This window comes from Marmota flaviventris, chromosome 10 (genome assembly GCF_047511675.1).
Source record: "Marmota flaviventris isolate mMarFla1 chromosome 10, mMarFla1.hap1, whole genome shotgun sequence".
NCBI classification, from domain to species: domain Eukaryota; kingdom Metazoa; phylum Chordata; class Mammalia; order Rodentia; family Sciuridae; genus Marmota; species Marmota flaviventris.
Window position 1 is genome coordinate 42,082,058 of NC_092507.1, and position 18,868 is coordinate 42,100,925.

An 18,868-nucleotide genomic window follows, 5' to 3' on the forward strand; every position below is an offset into this window, starting at 1 on the left:
CTTTCTTCTTCTGTAAAATGGGAGCAGAGCCTACCTAATCTTTTAGCTACAGCTGAGATCAAGGAAGGGGTGGGTGGGTTTTTTGTTGTTGTTGTTGTTTTGCGGTTGTTTTGTAATGGATGAGGGATGGTGGATCTATATTCAAGTTGAGGAATCTTCAAGTCAGAGTTGGAAGAAGCATTGAGGACAATGTGTGGTGACAAGCAGCCTCCTGCGGTGGACTGAACCAGGAAGAGTCCCTAGAGCTAAAGGTCAAGAGTTTCCTCTTAACAACGGGCTTCCTTTCTTTGGAACTGTTCAAGCTGAGACTGTTCACTGAGGAGGGTCTTCACCTCTGCACTGATGAGGTGGCCAGGTCCCAAGATTTCACGGTTTCGGGCTCCTGTACATTCCCTCCACCCCCAATACCTGCTCAGCTGAGCTGGCAGGGCAGCTGAACAGTGTTAAGAATCACTGCCTGTCAAAGATCCTCAGCGGGCTAACGCCACGGATTACTAGTGACAACAGTAACATTCGCTACCGTTTTCCATTTACCTATAAGCACCAGACACCTTACATACCAAATTGTCTTGGCAAAATAAATGAAGTTGTTAAAAAAAAAAAAAAAAAAAGCTACAATCGTGGCAGGTGCGTTGATCAGGATCTCCATTTAACTGAAGACATAGTTAAATGGAGATCCTGATCAAATGCCACAGTCGTCCAGGGACCAAGCGTTGATCAATGTAGGCTTATCGAATTGCAAAAATGAATTTCGGCGGTTCTTTTTCTCCAGCTCTTATTTCTAGCTTGCTCCATAAAAGGAGAAGGGGAGGACTTCGGCTAGGTCCAACGCCTCCGCCTCCCGGATGGGGAGACCAGCTGTCTCCAGGCATCAGCCGGGCGGGCGGGACTCGGCCGTGGGCGGGGCCTTCTGTGGGCGGGCTCTGTGGGCGGGGCCGTAGACGGGAAGTGGGCCCCGGGCGGGGACGAACTGGACGCGGAGTCCCTGACGCTGCGTCTCCGGCCTTGAGGGTAGCGGCCTTTTTCTTGGACTAGAATTCCTTCACTTCTGCGTTCTCGCCGCCCGGGACGATGGTGCCCCGCCTACTGCTGCGCGCCTGGCCCCGGGGCCCTGCCATTGGCCCTGGAGCCCCCTGTCGGTCCCTCAGTGCTGACAGTAGGCCTGGCCAGTACCTGCAGCACAGCATCGTGCCCACCATGCACTACCAGGACAGTCTGCCCAGGTGAGCCCGATCTCCCCGACCCTGCCAGCCCAGGGCTGACCCCAGCGCGACTCCATTCACTCAGGACTTCTGAAACTGAACTGGCTTACACCCCCAAACCCCGACCTTGGAGGCAGCCATATTCCCCATTCTCGAACTCCTGTGACTTCCCAGCTTCCAGTTTCTCCAGCCCAGGAACCCCAGAACCTTCAAGTTCTCCAAAATCCTTCCATGCACAATTCTCCGATTCTCCATCTTGAGCCTTTCTCGAATTCCCTCTCCATTAACCTAACTTCCAACCGGATGGATGGATGGATGGATGGAGTGCCTCAGGATTGAGGCCCTCATATTTTTCCTTGAAATATGTCCTGCCTGAATATCTCCAAAACCATCAGAATCCTTCCAAACTAGGGGTATCTAATGAATGCTGAGCATTCCTGCCTGGAATATTTAGGTTGCCAGTTTCTGATATTAATAGTACTGTGGTTACCCTTCCTCAAGTTCTCCCAGTGCTCCCCCTTCTTCACCCATTACTCAGAACTTTCAGTGCCACTCCTCATTCTTCCACCCTCCTCTTTTAGCACCCCATTAGTCTTCACAAGCACTGCCGCATGTTCACTCTTACCTTCAACCATACCCCCACCATGCACATCCTAACTTCTAAGTCCAGTCTTAACCTGGAAACGTTTCACAAGCCACCAGACCCTCCTCAGCATCCCTCCCTTCAAGTTCCTCTCTCTAAAATATCCTCCCTCACAGACATTTCTCCCTGCAACTTCAGCCCACCTTCATAGAATTCTTGAAACTGTCCTCAGTGCCCCTTGAGGACTTCATCTCTTTCAAATTAGATCCAGGACTCTCCCAAATTTTCAGTGCTCTTCATCATAGGCTACCATCCCCACCTTCTGAAACATGAAACACTCTATAAGAATAGCCCTAAGTCTTTCTCTCCCCAACCCTTACCTAGCACTTCCCAGCTTCCAGTTTTTCCAGTCTTTGAACTCCCAGCCTTCATCTAAATTGCCAGCTCTCCTTCTCCAGAAAGAAATTAGAAATTTCCTTCACTCTCTGAAACTGAACCTAAATTGTCATCTCTACTCACTCACCATTTAGTTCCTGGAGCCAAGTTTCAATTTGTTTCAGAAATCCTTCTCTCTTTCTCACTAAACTGTCATCAGGAATCCTCCAAGCTAGGGGCCAGTACTCGCTCCCCAGCAGCATTATATCACAGGCAGTGCCCCCAGCCACAAGGTTGCTGTTTTTCTTTATATCCAAGAGTTATGTTTAACCCAACATCAGTGCCCACACTCCCCTCTCAGGAAGATCATCCAAAGGCAATTCTGAAATAACAGTGTGCAGACCTCTAAGACAGACTAAAATGAGATTATCTGAACTAGTAGGAGAGAGAAAGAAAACAGAGTCTGTGTGCCTGAGGGATAAGCCTGGGACCTGCCTCCTTCTTGTCAGCATGTGTGTCTGAGCTGTGCTTGTATGTGGGGGAAAGGTCAGGACTGACAAACCTGTCTTCAATTGCCAAATCCAGAGTCATGGTCATTGACTTTCAGGCAGGCCCACGCCCCACCCAGGTTTAAGATCAAAAGGAGTTTCTGTATTTCAGACTTGGAAAGCTAGAAAGAATATTTAAGATCATTTATTCCAAAGCCATCCACAGCACAAAAATCTGTAGGAATCTGCAAGAACAAACCATAATGCTCACCGCCCATTAAGCAATCAGTTTTCATGACCTCATCTATAAAGTGGAGTTAGCTGGGGGATAAAATTCCTTCTAAATTCTGGAGTAGAGATGACAATTTAGGTTTAGTTTCAGAGAGTGAAGTAAAATGTATCTTCTTTGACATTTATCTTGATGTCAGACTTGGTAAAGAGCCCTTACTTTGAAGTCTGGTAGAACTTAGTTTCAGATTCTATATCTGCAACTGTAGCTATAATTTTGGGCAATTCAGTTAACTTAGTGACAGTCCCCTGTGAGTGGCAACACACAGTTCTCTGTTGTACCATAATACTGAGATAAGATACAAGAGATAGGGAAGTATCATAATTAGTCACTCCCTCCTCCTTATCTGTCAGTTTTCTTATTACCTTTGCCTTTTAACTTGGTAGACTTGGATGCTCTTTCTACCAGGATCCCTCCCACTGTGATTTGCCTGTTGTTTGTTTGTTTGTTTTTATGAGTGTGGTAAAATATGCTTAACATAAAATTTACTATTTTAACCACTTTTAGCTGTATAGTTCAGGGATATATATAGAGTGTGTGTGTGTGTGTGTGTGTGTGTGTGTGTGTGTGGTGCTGGGCATTGAACCCAGGGCCTTGTGCATGGGAGGCAGGCACTCTACCAACTGAGCTATATCCCCAGCCCAGGGTGTATATTTTTTTAAGAGGTGTATTTATATAACTTGGGACTATGAAACTGTAAGTCCTAAGGAAACCAAGGATGGATCTGACTGGCCTCTAATCCACATCAATGAATATTTATCAAATATTTATTGATGTGGATTAGAGGCCCATCAGGGATGGGGAGGCACTTGTGGTTCAGTGGAGGAGATAAAACAATGACAGGTAAACAATGTTATAATGTGGATAAGAGGGAAATGACATCTTGCTGACCTTAAAATAATGAGATAGGAGTCAGACCTGATTTATTTATTTATTTATTTATTTACTTATTTACTTATTTATCTATCTATCACTTTATGGTTCCAGGGATTGAACAAGTCACATCCCTAGCCTGCCCTACTTTTTATTGTGAGACAGGGTCTCACTAAATATTCCTGTCTCAGCCTCCCGAGTTTCTGAGATTACAGGTGTGTGCCACTCACACCTGACTTTTAACCCCAGCTCTACTTTTTACTGTTTGCATGGCCAGGAGCAAGCTGTATTACCTAAAAATGGGAATGTTAATATTACCTTCCTTTCTGAGTAGTTAGAACCAAACCCTGTGATAGAAAGCACTTGGCTGGATCTTATGGCACATGCCTGTAATCTCAGCAATTTGGAAGGCTGAGACAGGAGGATGGAAAACTTGAGACCAGCCTCAGCAACTTAATGAGCCCTGTCTCAAAATTAAAAAAAGAAAAAAATTTTTTAAAGAGCTGGGGCTCTTAAAAAAAAAAAAAAAGCTGAATCTGGCACATAATAAGTACATGGTGTCATTCACAAGTACTGTAACTGGTGTAAATAATCACCGAAAGAAAGCCATTGTGTTGAGTGAGCGTAGAGGTGCAAGTGACTTGGAGCCTGGGTGAGTGAGGGAAGTTTCACAGAGAAAGTGGCACTTGAGCTGGAATCTGAAATTCACCAAGTGAGCAGTAATGAGTAAAGGACAGAGAGGAACATGACAAGGAACAGATAACTGCAATCTGTGATGTGACCAGAAATTTTGAAAGGTTTATGATAGGCTCAGCCCAAGAAAAGAATCACTATGTAGGCCTTAAGTTATTGGAGTTGGTGTAGGGTGTGTGGGGGGAGAAGAGCCCATTATTAGGCACTATGTTAGGTCTATAATTGATGCACAATAAATGTCAATCATCTGTTGTTTTTCTTTCTAATCACTTTTGGTGATGACTGGTGTGGAGACATAATAGGCAGGTTCTCTAGAATTCCTGCGGGAGGCAGAAGAGTCTGAGATTCCAGGATGTGGAGAATAACAGGGAAAACAGTGATGTTTCAGGCCCCACAGGCATGTCTTTCAGACCTATCTTCTTGTCTTCTAGAATAAATTTTATTCCCTAGCAACTCTGTGAACACTATCCCAAGTGTAACTAGATCCTGTAGATGCAGAGAAGGCTTTTTAGCTGTGTTCTTGCAGGAGAAATCCCAAAGTGCCTTCTTCTCAGAGGAGTATTGGGGAATGAGTAAGTGACCAAGAGGAACTTAAACAGGAGATAAATCAGTGTAGCACTTACTTCCATCTTTATTACAGCAAATGACTTTTCAATGGGAGTGGGTGGATAAGGAAAACCCAGGTAGTTAAGATGGAACTGTCATGTACCTCCCTTAACACCTGGGCTCTACCTCTTTCAAGGCCTGTTGAATTACATCACAGGGAACTCCAGGAACTGTGGTGCACATGTTCAATCACTTGTGGTGTTCTCTGAAGAATGTGAAGGAAGTAGGGTAGTGCATAGAGACTGGACTTGTTCTCACATCTCAGTTTTTCAAGAGAATGAATGTTAACTGGAAGAATGGCTTCTGAACACTTACTGAAAAAGAAATTGTTATGGTGCAGACCTTTGTGGTAGCAAGTTATAGAAATTTCAAGTCAAACTGGGCTTTAGCAAATGAATTCACAGTCCTGAAAAATAGCCAATGGATCAAGAGGATCATATGATGTCATTTAGACCCTGTTTCGGCTTCCTGATGAACTCTTCATTTATAGAACTCCGTTCTCAAACAGGTTTTCTTCCCCTGGTGACAGAGTGGTAGCCAGCACATAAGATGTAGCTTACATCCTGATCTTTTAGTGACACAAGCTAATAGAGATTGCCCTTCCTGGGAGTTCCAAAAAAAAAAAAAAATCCTGTCTGATTGGTTCTTACTGGTCTCATCAGTCCTATACTAGTAATCTGTAAGCCCACCCCTGGGAGTTTGAGGTAGTCGGTTCCACCAGCACCACTGGTACTGAGTAGGAAAGGTTAGTTCTTCCACAAAAACAGGGTACTATTACTAGAAACCTGGGAGAATGGATGTCAGGTGGCCCAAAAGCAGAAATGAGAAAATTCTATGCTAGGCACTGAGGAGAGGTGGTGATGAGCTGATTTCCTAGAGAAGTGAAAAGACTAGGGGCAGAGTTTGGAGCTACAGGACTTGAGGACTGACTAGTTTATTGAGTCTTTACTATGTGCTAGGCACTCTTCTAAATCATTGATAAGCATTGCGGCATTTAACCAGTATAGAACCCTAAAGTGGTACAAATGCATATTACCCCCATTTTATAGATGAGGACACGTGGGTACAAGACAGTTGTATGCCCACAGTCACACAACTGTGAGGGATGCAGCCAGAGTCAGCTCTCTAAATTTCCTTGCAAGGGCAGGAATCAATATGACTCCTGAAGTTGTAGTCACAGAGTTAGAGAGGGCCCTAGAGCCATTTCTTTCAGTTTCTTCCTTTTACTGAGAAAAAAATTACCAGAGATGAAAAGTAACTTTTTAAAAAAAATTATAACAGCAGGGTGCAGTGGCACTTGCCTGTAATCCCAGAGACTTGGGAGGCTGGGAGGAGGAGACTTGGGAGGAGGATCTCAAGTTCGAGGCCAGCCTCAGCAACTTAGTGAGGCCCTAGCAACTTAGCAAAACCCTGTCTTAAAATATAATTTTTTTTAAAAAGGGCTGGGGATGTGGCTCAATGGTTAAGTGCCCCTGGGGTCAATCACTGGTACCAAAATAGATAGGTAGACAGATAGATTAGATAAATTAACAGCTTTATGGGGAGGCTGAGACAGGAGGATCTCAAGTTAGAGGCCTGCCTGGGCAATTTAACAAGATCCTGTCTCAAAAAATAAAGCTGGGTACGGTGGTGCACACCTATAGTCTCAGCTACTTGGGAACCTGGACAGGAGGATTGCAAGTTTGAGGTCAGTCTGGGCAATTTAGCAAGATCCTGACTCAAAAAATAAAGGAATTGGGGGGAGGGGTGTGGCTCATATGAAACACCACTGAGTTCAATCCCCAGTATGAAAAAAAATTTTTTTACTAAAATGTGGAGTTACCATTGATACATTAATGATCAATTTTCTCATTTGCCTTGTGAAGCTAATTAATCTCTTTAACATATTTTCTGCCTTATGCTGACTTTGCTTTCTCTCCAGGCTGCCTATTCCCAAACTTGAAGACACCATTAGGAGATACCTCAATGCACAGAAACCTCTCTTGAATGATGGCCAGTTCAGGTAAATGCTGACTACTCTGAATGACTATGGTTGGGTGGTTCCAGAGAGCCTGGCAAGTAATGGTGGACCAAGCTTCAGGGAATGTCTGTGACTTGATTGGATCTCCAGAACCTGGAACCTAGTTTATACTTTTGCAAGTTCAGGAAAAGATTTTCATTCCCAAAAGACTGAGCAGTCTCTGAGGTGAGAGTCCTTCCAACCTGACTCAACAGATGGTTTATGAGCCAGAATGCCTTACTTTTTCAGGGGAGGGGTTACTGGGGATTGAACTCGGGAGCACTCAACCACTGAGCCACATCCCCTGCCCTAATTTGTATTTTATTTAGAGACAGGGTCTCACTGAATTATTTAATGCCTCCCTGTTGCTGAGGCTGGCTTTGAACTTGTGATCCTTCTGCCTCAGCCTCCCGCTGGGATTCTAGGCCACTGTGCCCAGCCAGAGTACCATACTTGTACTTTATCTTGGCAGGTGTACCTGGGAGGCCAGCTGGTACTGGTCATTTGCAGAGGGCGTGTATTCTTGGTAGAGAGGTCCATTGAGAACCATATGGCCCACCAGAAGTTTGCTTGTTGAGCATGTTTATGGCGCTGGATAGTATGACTTCCAAATCCATGCCCTTTTCAGAATCTCAGAATGTGATCTTATATGGAAATAGGGTTGTTATAGATGTAATTAGTTAAGATGCGGTCCTACATCTTACTGGAGTAGAGGAGTAGAATAGGTTTTTTTTTTTTTTTTTTTTTTGGTCTGAGGGATTGAACCTAGAGGGCTTTATCCACTGAGCTATATCCCCAGACCTTATTTTTTATTTTGAGATACGAAGTTGCTAAGGCTGGCCTTGAACTTGCTATCCTCCTATCTCAGCCTCCCAAATCACTGGGATTACAGGCATGTGCCATTGTGCCTAGCAGGGTAGGTCCTTAATCCAATACAATTCATGTTCTTATAAAAGAGTAAAAGAGATATAAACAGCGATGTGAGGATGAAGACAGAGATTAGAGTGTTGTATCAACAACCCAAGGAGAGTCAAGATTGCTGTTATCATCAGAAGCTAAGAATGGAATAGATTTTCCTAGAGTCTTCAGAGAGATACAGTCCTGTTGATGCCTGGATTTTGAACTATAGCCTTCAGAACTGTGAGAGAATAAATTTCTGTTGTTTTAAGCCCCACCCAGTTTGTGATCATTATGGCAGTCTTAGGAAACTAATACAGCAAAGAATTCAAAAATAATATCAGATATTGCCAAAAAGTGGATTGCATTAAGCTCTGTTAGCCTTGTGTGGTTTGGTACTTTGGTACTTTTTTCATAATGAGAATTTTTTGTATCCATAACTGGCATTGCTATTTGAATCAGAATCCTTCATTGGGCAGTGACAGAGAAACAGAAACTATTTATAATCTAGGTCCCTGCTTTTAAATATTCCTTGTTCAGGAACTGTTAGTGTTCTCTTCAGATGGATGAACCACTTAATTTACCCACATTACCTCAAACAGTGAAATTGCATTAAAATAACCAAACTTTGAAATTAAAAAAAAAATTCTTGTTAGTCACTAGAAGTTTCTTTTAATATAGTAATGAATTAACAGCTACCAGTTACAAAGTGAGTATTATGTTTTAGACTATATATTTTTTAACTTTGTAGGGTGGTCTCTTTTACACATCAAGAAACTGAGACTCAAGAGAGAATGTATAACTTGTCCAAAGTCACACAATTTAAAAGTGACAGAACCAGAAATTAAACTCAGCTATTTTTTACTCAAAAGCTTATATCCTTTTCTTCCTGCCAAACTGCTTCCTAGAGATTAGAGTGTCCTGTGAAATATTGATTAAGCTTCCTGATATCCTAGATTTTTCTGTTTTAGATTGATTGCTTTTCTGCTGATTTCAGAGGTACCTTCTTACCTCCTTCCCAGTTTGTAGGGATATGCTGTTGGGGGATCCACAGATCCCTCTGAATTCTTCTTGACCATGAACCTAAAGGTATTAGGTATTTCCTGCCATGGTTTAATTCTGTCTTTTTTGATCATTTCAGGAAGACAGAACAATTTTGTAAGAGTTTTGAGAATGGAATTGGAAAAGAACTACACAAGCAGCTGGTGGCTCGGGACAAACAGAATAAACACACAAGCTACATTTCTGGTAGGTGGGCTGGCCTGTGGGCAGGACTTTTCCCAGTGCCATCTATAATGAAAAATAAGGAATCCTCTCTGCCATTTTGGTCTCATAAATATATTTAGTGAGACCAGCATTGAAGTTATGGCCCCCTCAACTTCCTGAAGCAGATGTTAAGGCTGCGGGAGCGCCTCCCTAGGTGCTGACTGGGGGCCTCCTCTCTAGCAGTGGCTGCCTTCTCTATTGGTGGAGTCCAATCAAGGACTATCTGAAAAGGATGCAGGATCAGGTCCTGCGGTTTCTTCCTATGGTTCTAGGTCCCCCATAGGCTGACCTAATTGCCCTTTCATGACTCCTCCTGATACACTCCATGCTTCAACAAGTAAGAACTCTGTGGTCCCCTGAACCTGTGAGTCTTTCACCTTCAATGCCTTTTATCCATATTCTTCCCCTTCTGCTTCTTTTTTCTTTTCTTTTTGGTACTGGGCACTGAACCCAGGAGCATTCTGCCTCTGAGCCACATTCACAGCCCTTTTTATTTTTATTTTATTTTATTTTTTAAATATTTTTTAATTGTTGGTGGACCTTTATTTTATATATTTGTATGTGGTGCTGAGAATCAAACCCAGTGCCTCATGCAAGCACGCTACCACTGAGCCACAATCCCAGCCCACACAGCCATTTTTTAAGAAATTTATTTTAGAGAGAGTTGCATTAAATTGCCTAGGCTGTCCTTGAATATGCATTGCAGACTTTCTGTTCTGCCTCAGCTTCTGGAATTACAAATCACTGTGCCTGGCTCCATTTTCTTTTTTTTTTTTCCTGGCAAATTCCTCCTTTGAGATCTGGGTAGGGTAGCATTTTTGTTTTGTTTTGTTTTTCTTTTTAATATTTATTTTTTAGTTGTAGTTGGACACAATACCTTTATTTCTTTTTATGTGATGCTAAGGATTGAACCCAGGGCCCCCCACACGCTAGGTGAGTGCTCTACCGCTGAGCCACAACCCCAGCCCTGGATAGGGTAGTTTTTCTATAAATCTTCTCAGTCCTTTCCCCTCTCATTCAAAATTGGTTACTTCCACCTCTCTTCCTTCAGCACTTCTTTAACTTACTTTTTCTTTGTATCAGGTTATACATGCACATAGTTTAAAGAATCAAGTATTTCCATAAGGCTTATTAGGAGAAGTAGCAATTGCCTGACCTTCCCTTATTTTCACACTTCACACCTTCTTTCATTTCCTGTTTAATTCCCTTGATATGTACCCACAGGTCCCTAAATGATATACTTATATTACTGCATCTTAATTTTAATTTTTTTTAAATTTTAGGCATTATCTGTTGACATCTAACTACAAAGATTAGAATTTAGCAAATGTTTACATCCCCTCCCACATATATAAGTGTAGATATTTCTCAGACCCACATTTTCCCAGTATAATTATTTATAATTTTGGTTAATTCAGTATTTCTTGTTTGTACTGTTATGATCATACAAATGCTATTATTAGCTGAGTCATGTAGTACATTGGGATTGTTTTTCCTTTCCTATAGAAACTTATTTTTTTCTCTGAAGTTTTTAAAAATTTTTTTTGGCACTGAGGATTAAACTCAGGAGTGCTTAAACACTGAATCACATCCTCAGCCCTTGTTATTTTTTATTTTGAGACAGTTTGTCTCTGAGTTGCTTAGGGCCTCACTGAGTTGCTAAGGCTAACTTTGAGCTTGTGATCCTGCTTCCTCAACCTCTTGAGTCGCTGGGATTACAGATATACACCACCATACCTGGCTTCTCTAAAGTTAATAATGATCCTGCTGGGCGCTGTGGCACATGCCTGTAATCCCAGTGGCTCGGAAGGCTGAGATGGGATGATGCCAAGTTGAAAGATAGCCTCAGTAATGGTGAGGCACTAGGCAACTCAGTGAGACCCTGTCTCTAAATAAAATACAAATAGGGCTGGGGATGTGGCTCAGTGATTGGGTGCCCCTGAGTTCAATCCCTGGTACCAAAAAAGAAAAAGAAAAAAAAGAATAGATGAGACCTTTTTTTTTTTTTTTTTTTTTTGATACCAGGGATTGAACTCAGGGGCACTTGCCCACTAAGCCACGTCCCCAGCCCTATTTTGTATTTTATTTAGAGTCAGGGTCTCACTGAGTTGCTTAGCACCTCACCTTTGCTGAGGCTGGCTTTGAAACTTGTGATCCTCCTGTTTTAGCCTCCCAAGCTGCTGAGATTACAGGTGTGTGCCACCCCTTCTGGCTCATCTTTTCTTTTGATTAATAATTTATGCCCATACTCCTCCTAAATTGTCTGAATCTCCTCTGAGTACATGAGAGAACATTACATAGTCTATTAATTTTGTTCTTTTAAAAAATAATATATATATAAATATGTACACATCTATGTATGTGTGTGTGTGTGTGTGTGTGTGAATTAGTTTTAAGTGGACACAATATCTTTATTTTACATTTATATGATGTTGAGGATCAAACCCAGTCCCTCAAGCATGCTTTACCACAAGTGCGCTCTACCACTGAGCCACAACCCCATCTCCTAATTTTTTTCTTCTTGACAAAGTCTCTTCTAGAACTTCTGACTCACTTTGGACTGGGTCTGTGAAACCATTCCTCACGCCACCCCCCCCACGCTTTTTTTTTTGGTACTGGGGATTGAATCCAGGATGCTTTACCACTGAGCCACATCCCCAGCCCTTTTTATTTTTTATTTTTAGACAGGAACTCACAAAATTGCTTAAGGCCTTGCTAAGTTGCTGAGGTTGGCTCTGAACTTGTAATTCTCCTGCCTGAACCTCCTGAGTCACTAGGATTGCAGGTGTGTACCCCCACCTGGCATCTGTGAACTCTTGGCCTGGGATCTTTTTTTGGGAACTTTTTATTTCAGCTGAGTTTCTCTTATTCTTTCTCATGCTGGGACTCTGTTTCTTGGATTTCACATTTTCCTTTCTTAGTGTCTCCTTTATTTTCTTAGAACACAAGATTCCCTTTGCTCTCTGGAAGCAGAACACAGAGAGCAAAAGTTTTGAAAGTTCTCATACTTCAGTGATAATTTATTTGACTAGCTTGAAAATAATTTTTCCACAGATTTTAAAGTCCATACTCCATTATCTTTTATTTTATTTATTTTTTATAGGAAGAAAGGTTTATTTTGGCTATGGTTTCCATCCACAATCAGCTGGTTCTATTCCTTTTAAAAAGCTTTTGTGGAAGCAGAAACATCATGACAGAAAGGTGTGGTCAGGAAAGCTGCTCACCTCATGGTATCCAGAAATCAGAGAGCAAGCAAGTGCTCCATTGCCTTTTACTTTCAGTGTTGCTAAGTTATTTTGTTATTTTGAGTCTTGATCCTTTGCTTCCTCTGTTTCTGGAAGCTTTTAGAAATTTCTCTTTTCCTGGGTGTTCTGAAATTCAGATAATGTGTTTTGGTACGGGTGTATTTATACCCTTTTGCTGGGTCACTCAGTGAGTTCTTTGACCCTTCAAACTCATGTTTATCCCAGCTCTAGCATATTCTCGTTTTATTTCTTTGATTTTTCTCTCTTCTTTTTTCTATTTTCTCTTTCTGGTTCTCTTATTCAGTTGCAGAATTTCTGAGCCTGGTCCTCTAATTTTCTTATCTTTTCTCTCATATTTTTTTATCTCTTATTCTTGTTCTGCTGTCTGGAAGATGTGCTAAATTCTGTCTTCCAGTCTTTGAGTTTCTAAATTTCTCCTTTCCTGTTTTTCATTTCCAAGGGCTCTTCTTTCTTTCTCTTAGGATGTTCTTTTCTTTTTAAACAATTTTATCTCTGGAATGTTTAAAACATTTTTCTTCTTCCTTCATAGTCAGTCTCCCTCAAATTGCCTTTTTTCCTGTTTGTTTTGCCTCTTTTCTTTCTGCTGATGCTTCTTAATCCTTCTGTGCTGCCTTAGATATGAATGACATACTAAAAAGTTATTGAAAGCTTGTGGATGAGGGTGAGGCTTGTTGGTTACAGGTGTCACTGTGATGTGATCTGGCTAAACTGTTTCTTTGAGGTTCTCCTAATGGTAGTGTCTTTGAGACAGATTCCTCAGGGAAGGTTTTTCCAGTAAACTGCCAGGAGGTTGCTAGTGTGGTAGAAATAGGGCAAGGGAAGCAAGTTTGAGAGCTCAACTGTGATTTAGGTCTTCTAGTTTCACTTTAACCAGAGAATACAAAAAGCCTTCTATCAAAGTAAGGAGGAAACACTGGGTTAAGAGTAGTGATCTAATTAAACCAGAGATCTAAACAGCCCGTTACTGAGCTGTCTGGAAGTTCTGCTGTGTAAAACAGATTATTTTTTTTATCTGTCTGTCATGCCAGTTTAAGATTGGCTTTCTTGAATCTGTTTTTGGTTATTACCCGTTACCTAAATACTTTCAAGTTTTGAATATTTGCTCTTTTCTCATTCTCTTGGCCTTATTTTGGGGTGTGTGTGTGTGTGTGTGTGTGTGTGTGTGTGTGTATGTTTGGGAGAAAGTACCAGGGATTGAACTCAGGGGCACTCAGCCTCTGAACCACATCCCCAACCCTATTTTGTATTTTAAATTCTTTTACTCAAGGTTGGAGTGGGAGTTAGAGGCATGAATTTATATTTTCTTTAATAAAATACGTCTTATCCACTAGTACTTCTTTTCTCTCATCATTTTAGGGTATTGCATCACATTTTAATTTTGTTTGTCTACTTCACTAGAATTTTTCAGAATTAAAGAATATATCCTATTCTTCTCTAAATCCCCTGGACCAGGACCTGGTACTGACTGTCAAAGAATGGAATGGAATGAATGGGCCAATGAAGAAGTCATGGTTAAATTGGATCTATTGGTCCTTTCCCAGTGCTACCTGTGAAAATTATTTCCTCTAAAGTCGTAGAGAGTCCTTTTTTGTTGATTTTATCCATGTGTACTAACCTCAGCAGGAATTCCCTTGAAGACACATTTTTCTGATAAAATATTGCGCTGGAAGTTTTGTAGGCAAAACATCCACAGGAATGCAGAGGGCAAGTTAGTGTGATCCACATGCACTTATGGTTATTTCTAATTGGTTTTTTGAGTACTTCCTTTTTTTTAAGAGAGAGAGAGAGAGAGAATGAGAGAATTTTTAAATATTTATTTTTTAGTTTTTGGCGAACACAACATCTTTATTTGTATGTGGTGCTGAGGATCGAACCCAGAGCTGCGCGCATGCCAGGCGAGTGCGCTACTGCTTGAGCCACATCCCCGCCCCTTGAGTACTTCCTAAAAGAGAATTCATATATATATACTGTACATAGAAGAACAGTGAAGGCTGCCCTTTGTGCCCTGTCCGTTAAGGAGATAGTCAAAGATGAATATTATCCCTGAAAGTAGATAAATCAAGAGAAACCTAAGGATATGGGGTAGGAATTAGCTGTTCTGTTCTAGCATGGAATCTCACTGCATGTTTTCCCTTTAGGAACCGCCCCCCCCCCAAAAAAAAAAGAAAAAGAAACAGAATAAAGAAGAAAAAGCAATTAATAAACATTAGGGGAATACATATCAGATCCATAATGATATGCTACTTCATACCCACCAGAATGGCCCCAGTTAAAAAGACATATAGTAACAAGTGTTGATGAGGATATGGGGGAAATTGGAATCCTCATGTGCAACTGGTGGGCAGGCTGCAGCTACTTTAGAAAATGCCCTGGCTGTTCCTCAAAAGGCTTAAAAGAAACGTAGATGACCTGCCAGTTCCACTCCTAACTATATGCTCAAGAGAATTAGTAACATGTCCAACCAAAAACTCATATATGAAAGTTCAAGGCAGTATATTTCATAATAGCTAAGAAATGGTAACAACCTAAATAGCCATTAAACAAAATGTAGTATACCCATAAAATGGAACATAGTTCAACAATAACAACAAAATTAAACAACAGTAAAAATGAAATGAAGAACTAATATACTCTCCAACATGGATGGACCTCAAAAACATTATCAAAAATTACAGCCCAGGGGAAGGGAGGGGGCATGGGGTTATTAATGATGGTGGAATGTGATGATCATTATTATCCAAAGTACATGTATGAAGACATGAATTGGTGTGACTATACTTTGTATACAACCAGAGATATGAAAAATTGTGCTCTATATGTGTAATAAGAATTGTAATGCATTCCACTGTCATCTATAAATTAAAAAAATGACAACCCAGATGCAAAAGACCACACATTGTATAATCCCTTTTATTTTACTTTTTAGGTCCCTGGTTTGATATGTATTTAACTGCTCGAGACTCAGTTGTTCTGAACTTTAATCCATTTATGGCATTCAATCCTGATCCAAAATCTGAGTATAATGACCAGCTCACCCGGGCGACCAACATGACTGTTTCTGCCATCCGGTTTCTGAAGACACTCCGGGCTGGCCTTTTGGAGCCAGAAGTATTCCACTTGAACCCTGCCAAAAGTGACACGAATACCTTTAAGAGACTCATACGCTTTGTGCCTTCCTCTCTGTCTTGGTATGGAGCCTACTTGGTCAATGCATATCCCTTGGATATGTCTCAGTATTTTCGGCTTTTCAATTCAACTCGTTTACCCAAACCCAGGCGGGATGAACTCTTTACTGATGACAAGGCCCGACACCTCCTGGTCCTAAGAAAAGGACATTTCTATGTCTTTGATGTCCTGGATCAAGATGGGCACATCGTAAGCCCCTCAGAAATCCAGGCGCATCTGAAGTACATTCTCGAAGACAATAGCCCTGTGCCTGAGTTTCCTCTGACATATCTGACCAGTGAGAACCGAGATGTCTGGGCAGAGCTCAGGCAGAAGCTGATACATGGGGGCAATGAGGAGACCCTGAGGAAAGTGGACTCCGCTGCCTTCTGCCTCTGCTTAGATGACTTCCCCATTAAGGACCTTGTCCATTTGTCCCACACCATGCTACATGGTGATGGTACAAATCGCTGGTTTGATAAATCCTTTAATCTCATTGTGGCCAAGGATGGCACTGCCGCTGTCCACTTTGAGCATGCTTGGGGTGACGGGGTTGCAGTACTCAGGTTTTTCAATGAAGTGTTTAAAGATAGCACTAACGCTCCTGCCATCACTCCCCAGAGCCAGCCAGCCAATACAGACTCTTCCATCACTGTGCAAAAACTCAGCTTCAAATTGAATGATGCCTTAAAGGCTGGAATCACTGCTGCAAAGGAAAAGTTTGATGCTACCACGAAAACCCTCACCATTGACTGTATGCAGTTTCAGAGAGGAGGCAAAGAATTCTTGAAGAAGCAGAAGTTGAGCCCTGACGCAGTGGCACAGCTGGCCTTCCAGATGGCCTTCCTGCGGCAGTATGGGCAGACAGTGGCCACCTACGAGTCCTGCAGCACTGCAGCATTCAAACATGGCCGCACTGAGACCATCCGCCCAGCCTCCATCTTCACAAAGAGGTGCTCTGAGGCCTTCGTCAGGGAGCCCTCTAAGCACAGTGCTGGCGAGCTTCAGCAGCTGATGGCCGAGTGCTCCAAGTACCATGGCCAGCTGACCAAAGAAGCAGCAATGGGTGAGGCAGGGGTGGGGAGCATGCCCTCTGTGCCTGGGTTAGACTCAGTAACATCCCCCCACATCTGATGTCTACCTTGTCCCTAGATTTAATTCACCTGCTTACTCCCAAAATGATGATTTTTTCCCCCCTATCCTAGTAGTCTGAAGAGCTAGCCCAGCCACTAGGGATCAGAATGTTCTCATGTCCTAAGTAGGGATGGGGAAATGCATCTAACTTTCTTCTCATTTAAAAGTCATCTTCAGTTGTGAGTCATGATTCTCCTTTTTCTATTGCTTGTTAGTTATCAGACTTCCTTTCAACAATTGAGAATTTCTAAGCCCACAGCTCCCCATCACTTTACCTCAGATGTAGCGTGTTGGCTCCTTGGAAATAGATCATCTCAGAAGTGCTTTCCAAATTGAAGTGTCATCTTTCCATCTCTTTGTGATAAAATTGAAAACCTGGAAAGGATGTGGAGGATATCCAATCTTTTCACATAGCTTCAAAGTCCTAGAACTGAAAGGGTCCTCCAAGACCTAGTTTTTTTCCTTCTCCATTTTATAGGCAGGAAACTGAGGCCACTGGCCTAGTGTTACATAGAAAATATGTTGTAAGGCTGAAATTAGAACCCTGGCAAAAAATCCTTTTTTTTTTTTTTTTTTCTAGTGACTTAATCTTGTCTTTTACATGTGAATTGGACTTTGAGTTTTGTCTTATTTTTGGTTTATGTGTGTGATGGAGGAGGGGCGGTTGCTGGGAATTGAACCCAGGGCCTTGTGTATGCTAACACATACTTTACCACTGAGCTGCGTACACCTCTAGCCCCATATCTTAAGTTTTTGAGTCTGTGGCTTTCTTCACGTAGTGTCTTGACTGACTAAATTGATTCACAATTTTTAAAACCATGCTTTCATTCTAGGCTCATTTTTAGCTCAATTATTGACAGCTGAAAATCTGTTTTAAAATAATTTAAGGTAGGTGCAGTGGCGCACACCTATAATTCCATTGACTTGGGAGGCTGAGGCAGGAGGATTGTAAGTCAAGGCCAGCCTCAGCAACTTAGTGAGGCCCTAAGCAACTTAGAGATTTGTTACCCAAATAATAAAAAAAAAATTAAATGCCTGGAGATGTGGCTCAGTGGTTAAACACTTCTGGGTTCAATTCCTGGTTAAAAAAAATTTTTTTTTAAATATTCTGGAATGGGCTTCTGCAACGTTTAGTGAGCTGGAGATATACATATAGAGGTAGAGAGACCCTTCTTTTACAGACTGCTCTTAAGGGGGATTCCTGTCATGGCTGGGAGGTTTGCCTAAGATCCTTTCTAGTTCTGAGATTCTGAGACTCCTGTTTTTCCATTTTGTCTCTGACAGGCCAGGGCTTTGACAGACACTTGTTTGCTTTGCGGCACCTAGTGGCAGCCAAAGGAATTGTCCTGCCCGAGCTCTACCTGGACCCTGCATATGAACGGATAAACCACAACATCCTGTCCACCAGCACGCTGAGCAGCCCAGCAGTGAACCTTGGTGGCTTTGCCCCTGTTGTCCCGGATGGCTTTGGCATTGGTTATGCTGTTCATGATGACTGGATAGGCTGCAATGTCTCCTCCTACCCAGGACGCAATGCCCGGGAGTTTCTTCACTGTGTTGAGAAATCCTTAGAAGATATATTTGATGCCTTAGAAGGCAAATCCATCAAAGCTTAGCTTCGAGGTAGATGGAAAGTCCTCCATTACTTCCTCATGAAAATGGAGGGCCGTGTAGCCAATAAGTGCTATCCTGTGCCTAATGAAACTAGTCACGGGCCCAAGCAGCCAGTGCTACAAGCTTGAACTCAAAGATCATTTTTTTAAAGCTAAATGTGTTATTTCTGAATGGGAAATAACAGTTTCAAGACCCTCTGATCAAGATATTGGGTTTAAAGAACTAACTCAGGTCTATTTATTGTTTAAACAGAAATAAAATGTAATTGTGTAATTATTGCTTAAAGATGCTTCCTCTTATTATTAGTAGTGTTTTTTGGGGTTTTTTTTGTTTTGTTTTTTTTGGTTTTGTTTTGTGGTGCTGGGAATTGAATCCAGGGACTTGTGCATGCAAGGCAAGCATTCTACCAATTGAGCTA

General features: G+C 41.9%; 1 protein-coding gene across 1 annotated transcript; it reads left to right on the forward strand.

Moving 5' to 3' along the window:
* The first annotated feature begins 942 nt into the window (after nt 1-942).
* Cpt2 (carnitine palmitoyltransferase 2) lies at nt 943-18,735 on the forward strand. The gene is made up of 5 exons (XM_027945028.2): nt 943-1,223; nt 7,031-7,111; nt 9,147-9,253; nt 15,464-16,768; nt 18,121-18,735. The coding sequence occupies exons 1-5, from the start codon at nt 1,072-1,074 to the stop codon at nt 18,450-18,452; spliced, it is 1,977 nt and encodes a 658-aa protein (XP_027800829.2). The 5' UTR covers nt 943-1,071; the 3' UTR covers nt 18,453-18,735.
* Nucleotides 18,736-18,868: the final 133 nt, after the last annotated feature.

Coding starts and splice junctions, on each gene's coding strand:
- Cpt2 (XM_027945028.2), top strand. CDS start 1,072: ATGGTGCCCCGCCTACTGCTGCGCGCCTGGCCCCGGGGCCCTGCCATT. Junction 1,224..7,030: donor TACCAGGACAGTCTGCCCAG/GTGAGCCCGATC, acceptor CTTTCTCTCCAG/GCTGCCTATTCCCAAACTTG. Junction 9,254..15,463: donor ACACACAAGCTACATTTCTG/GTAGGTGGGCTG, acceptor TTTACTTTTTAG/GTCCCTGGTTTGATATGTAT.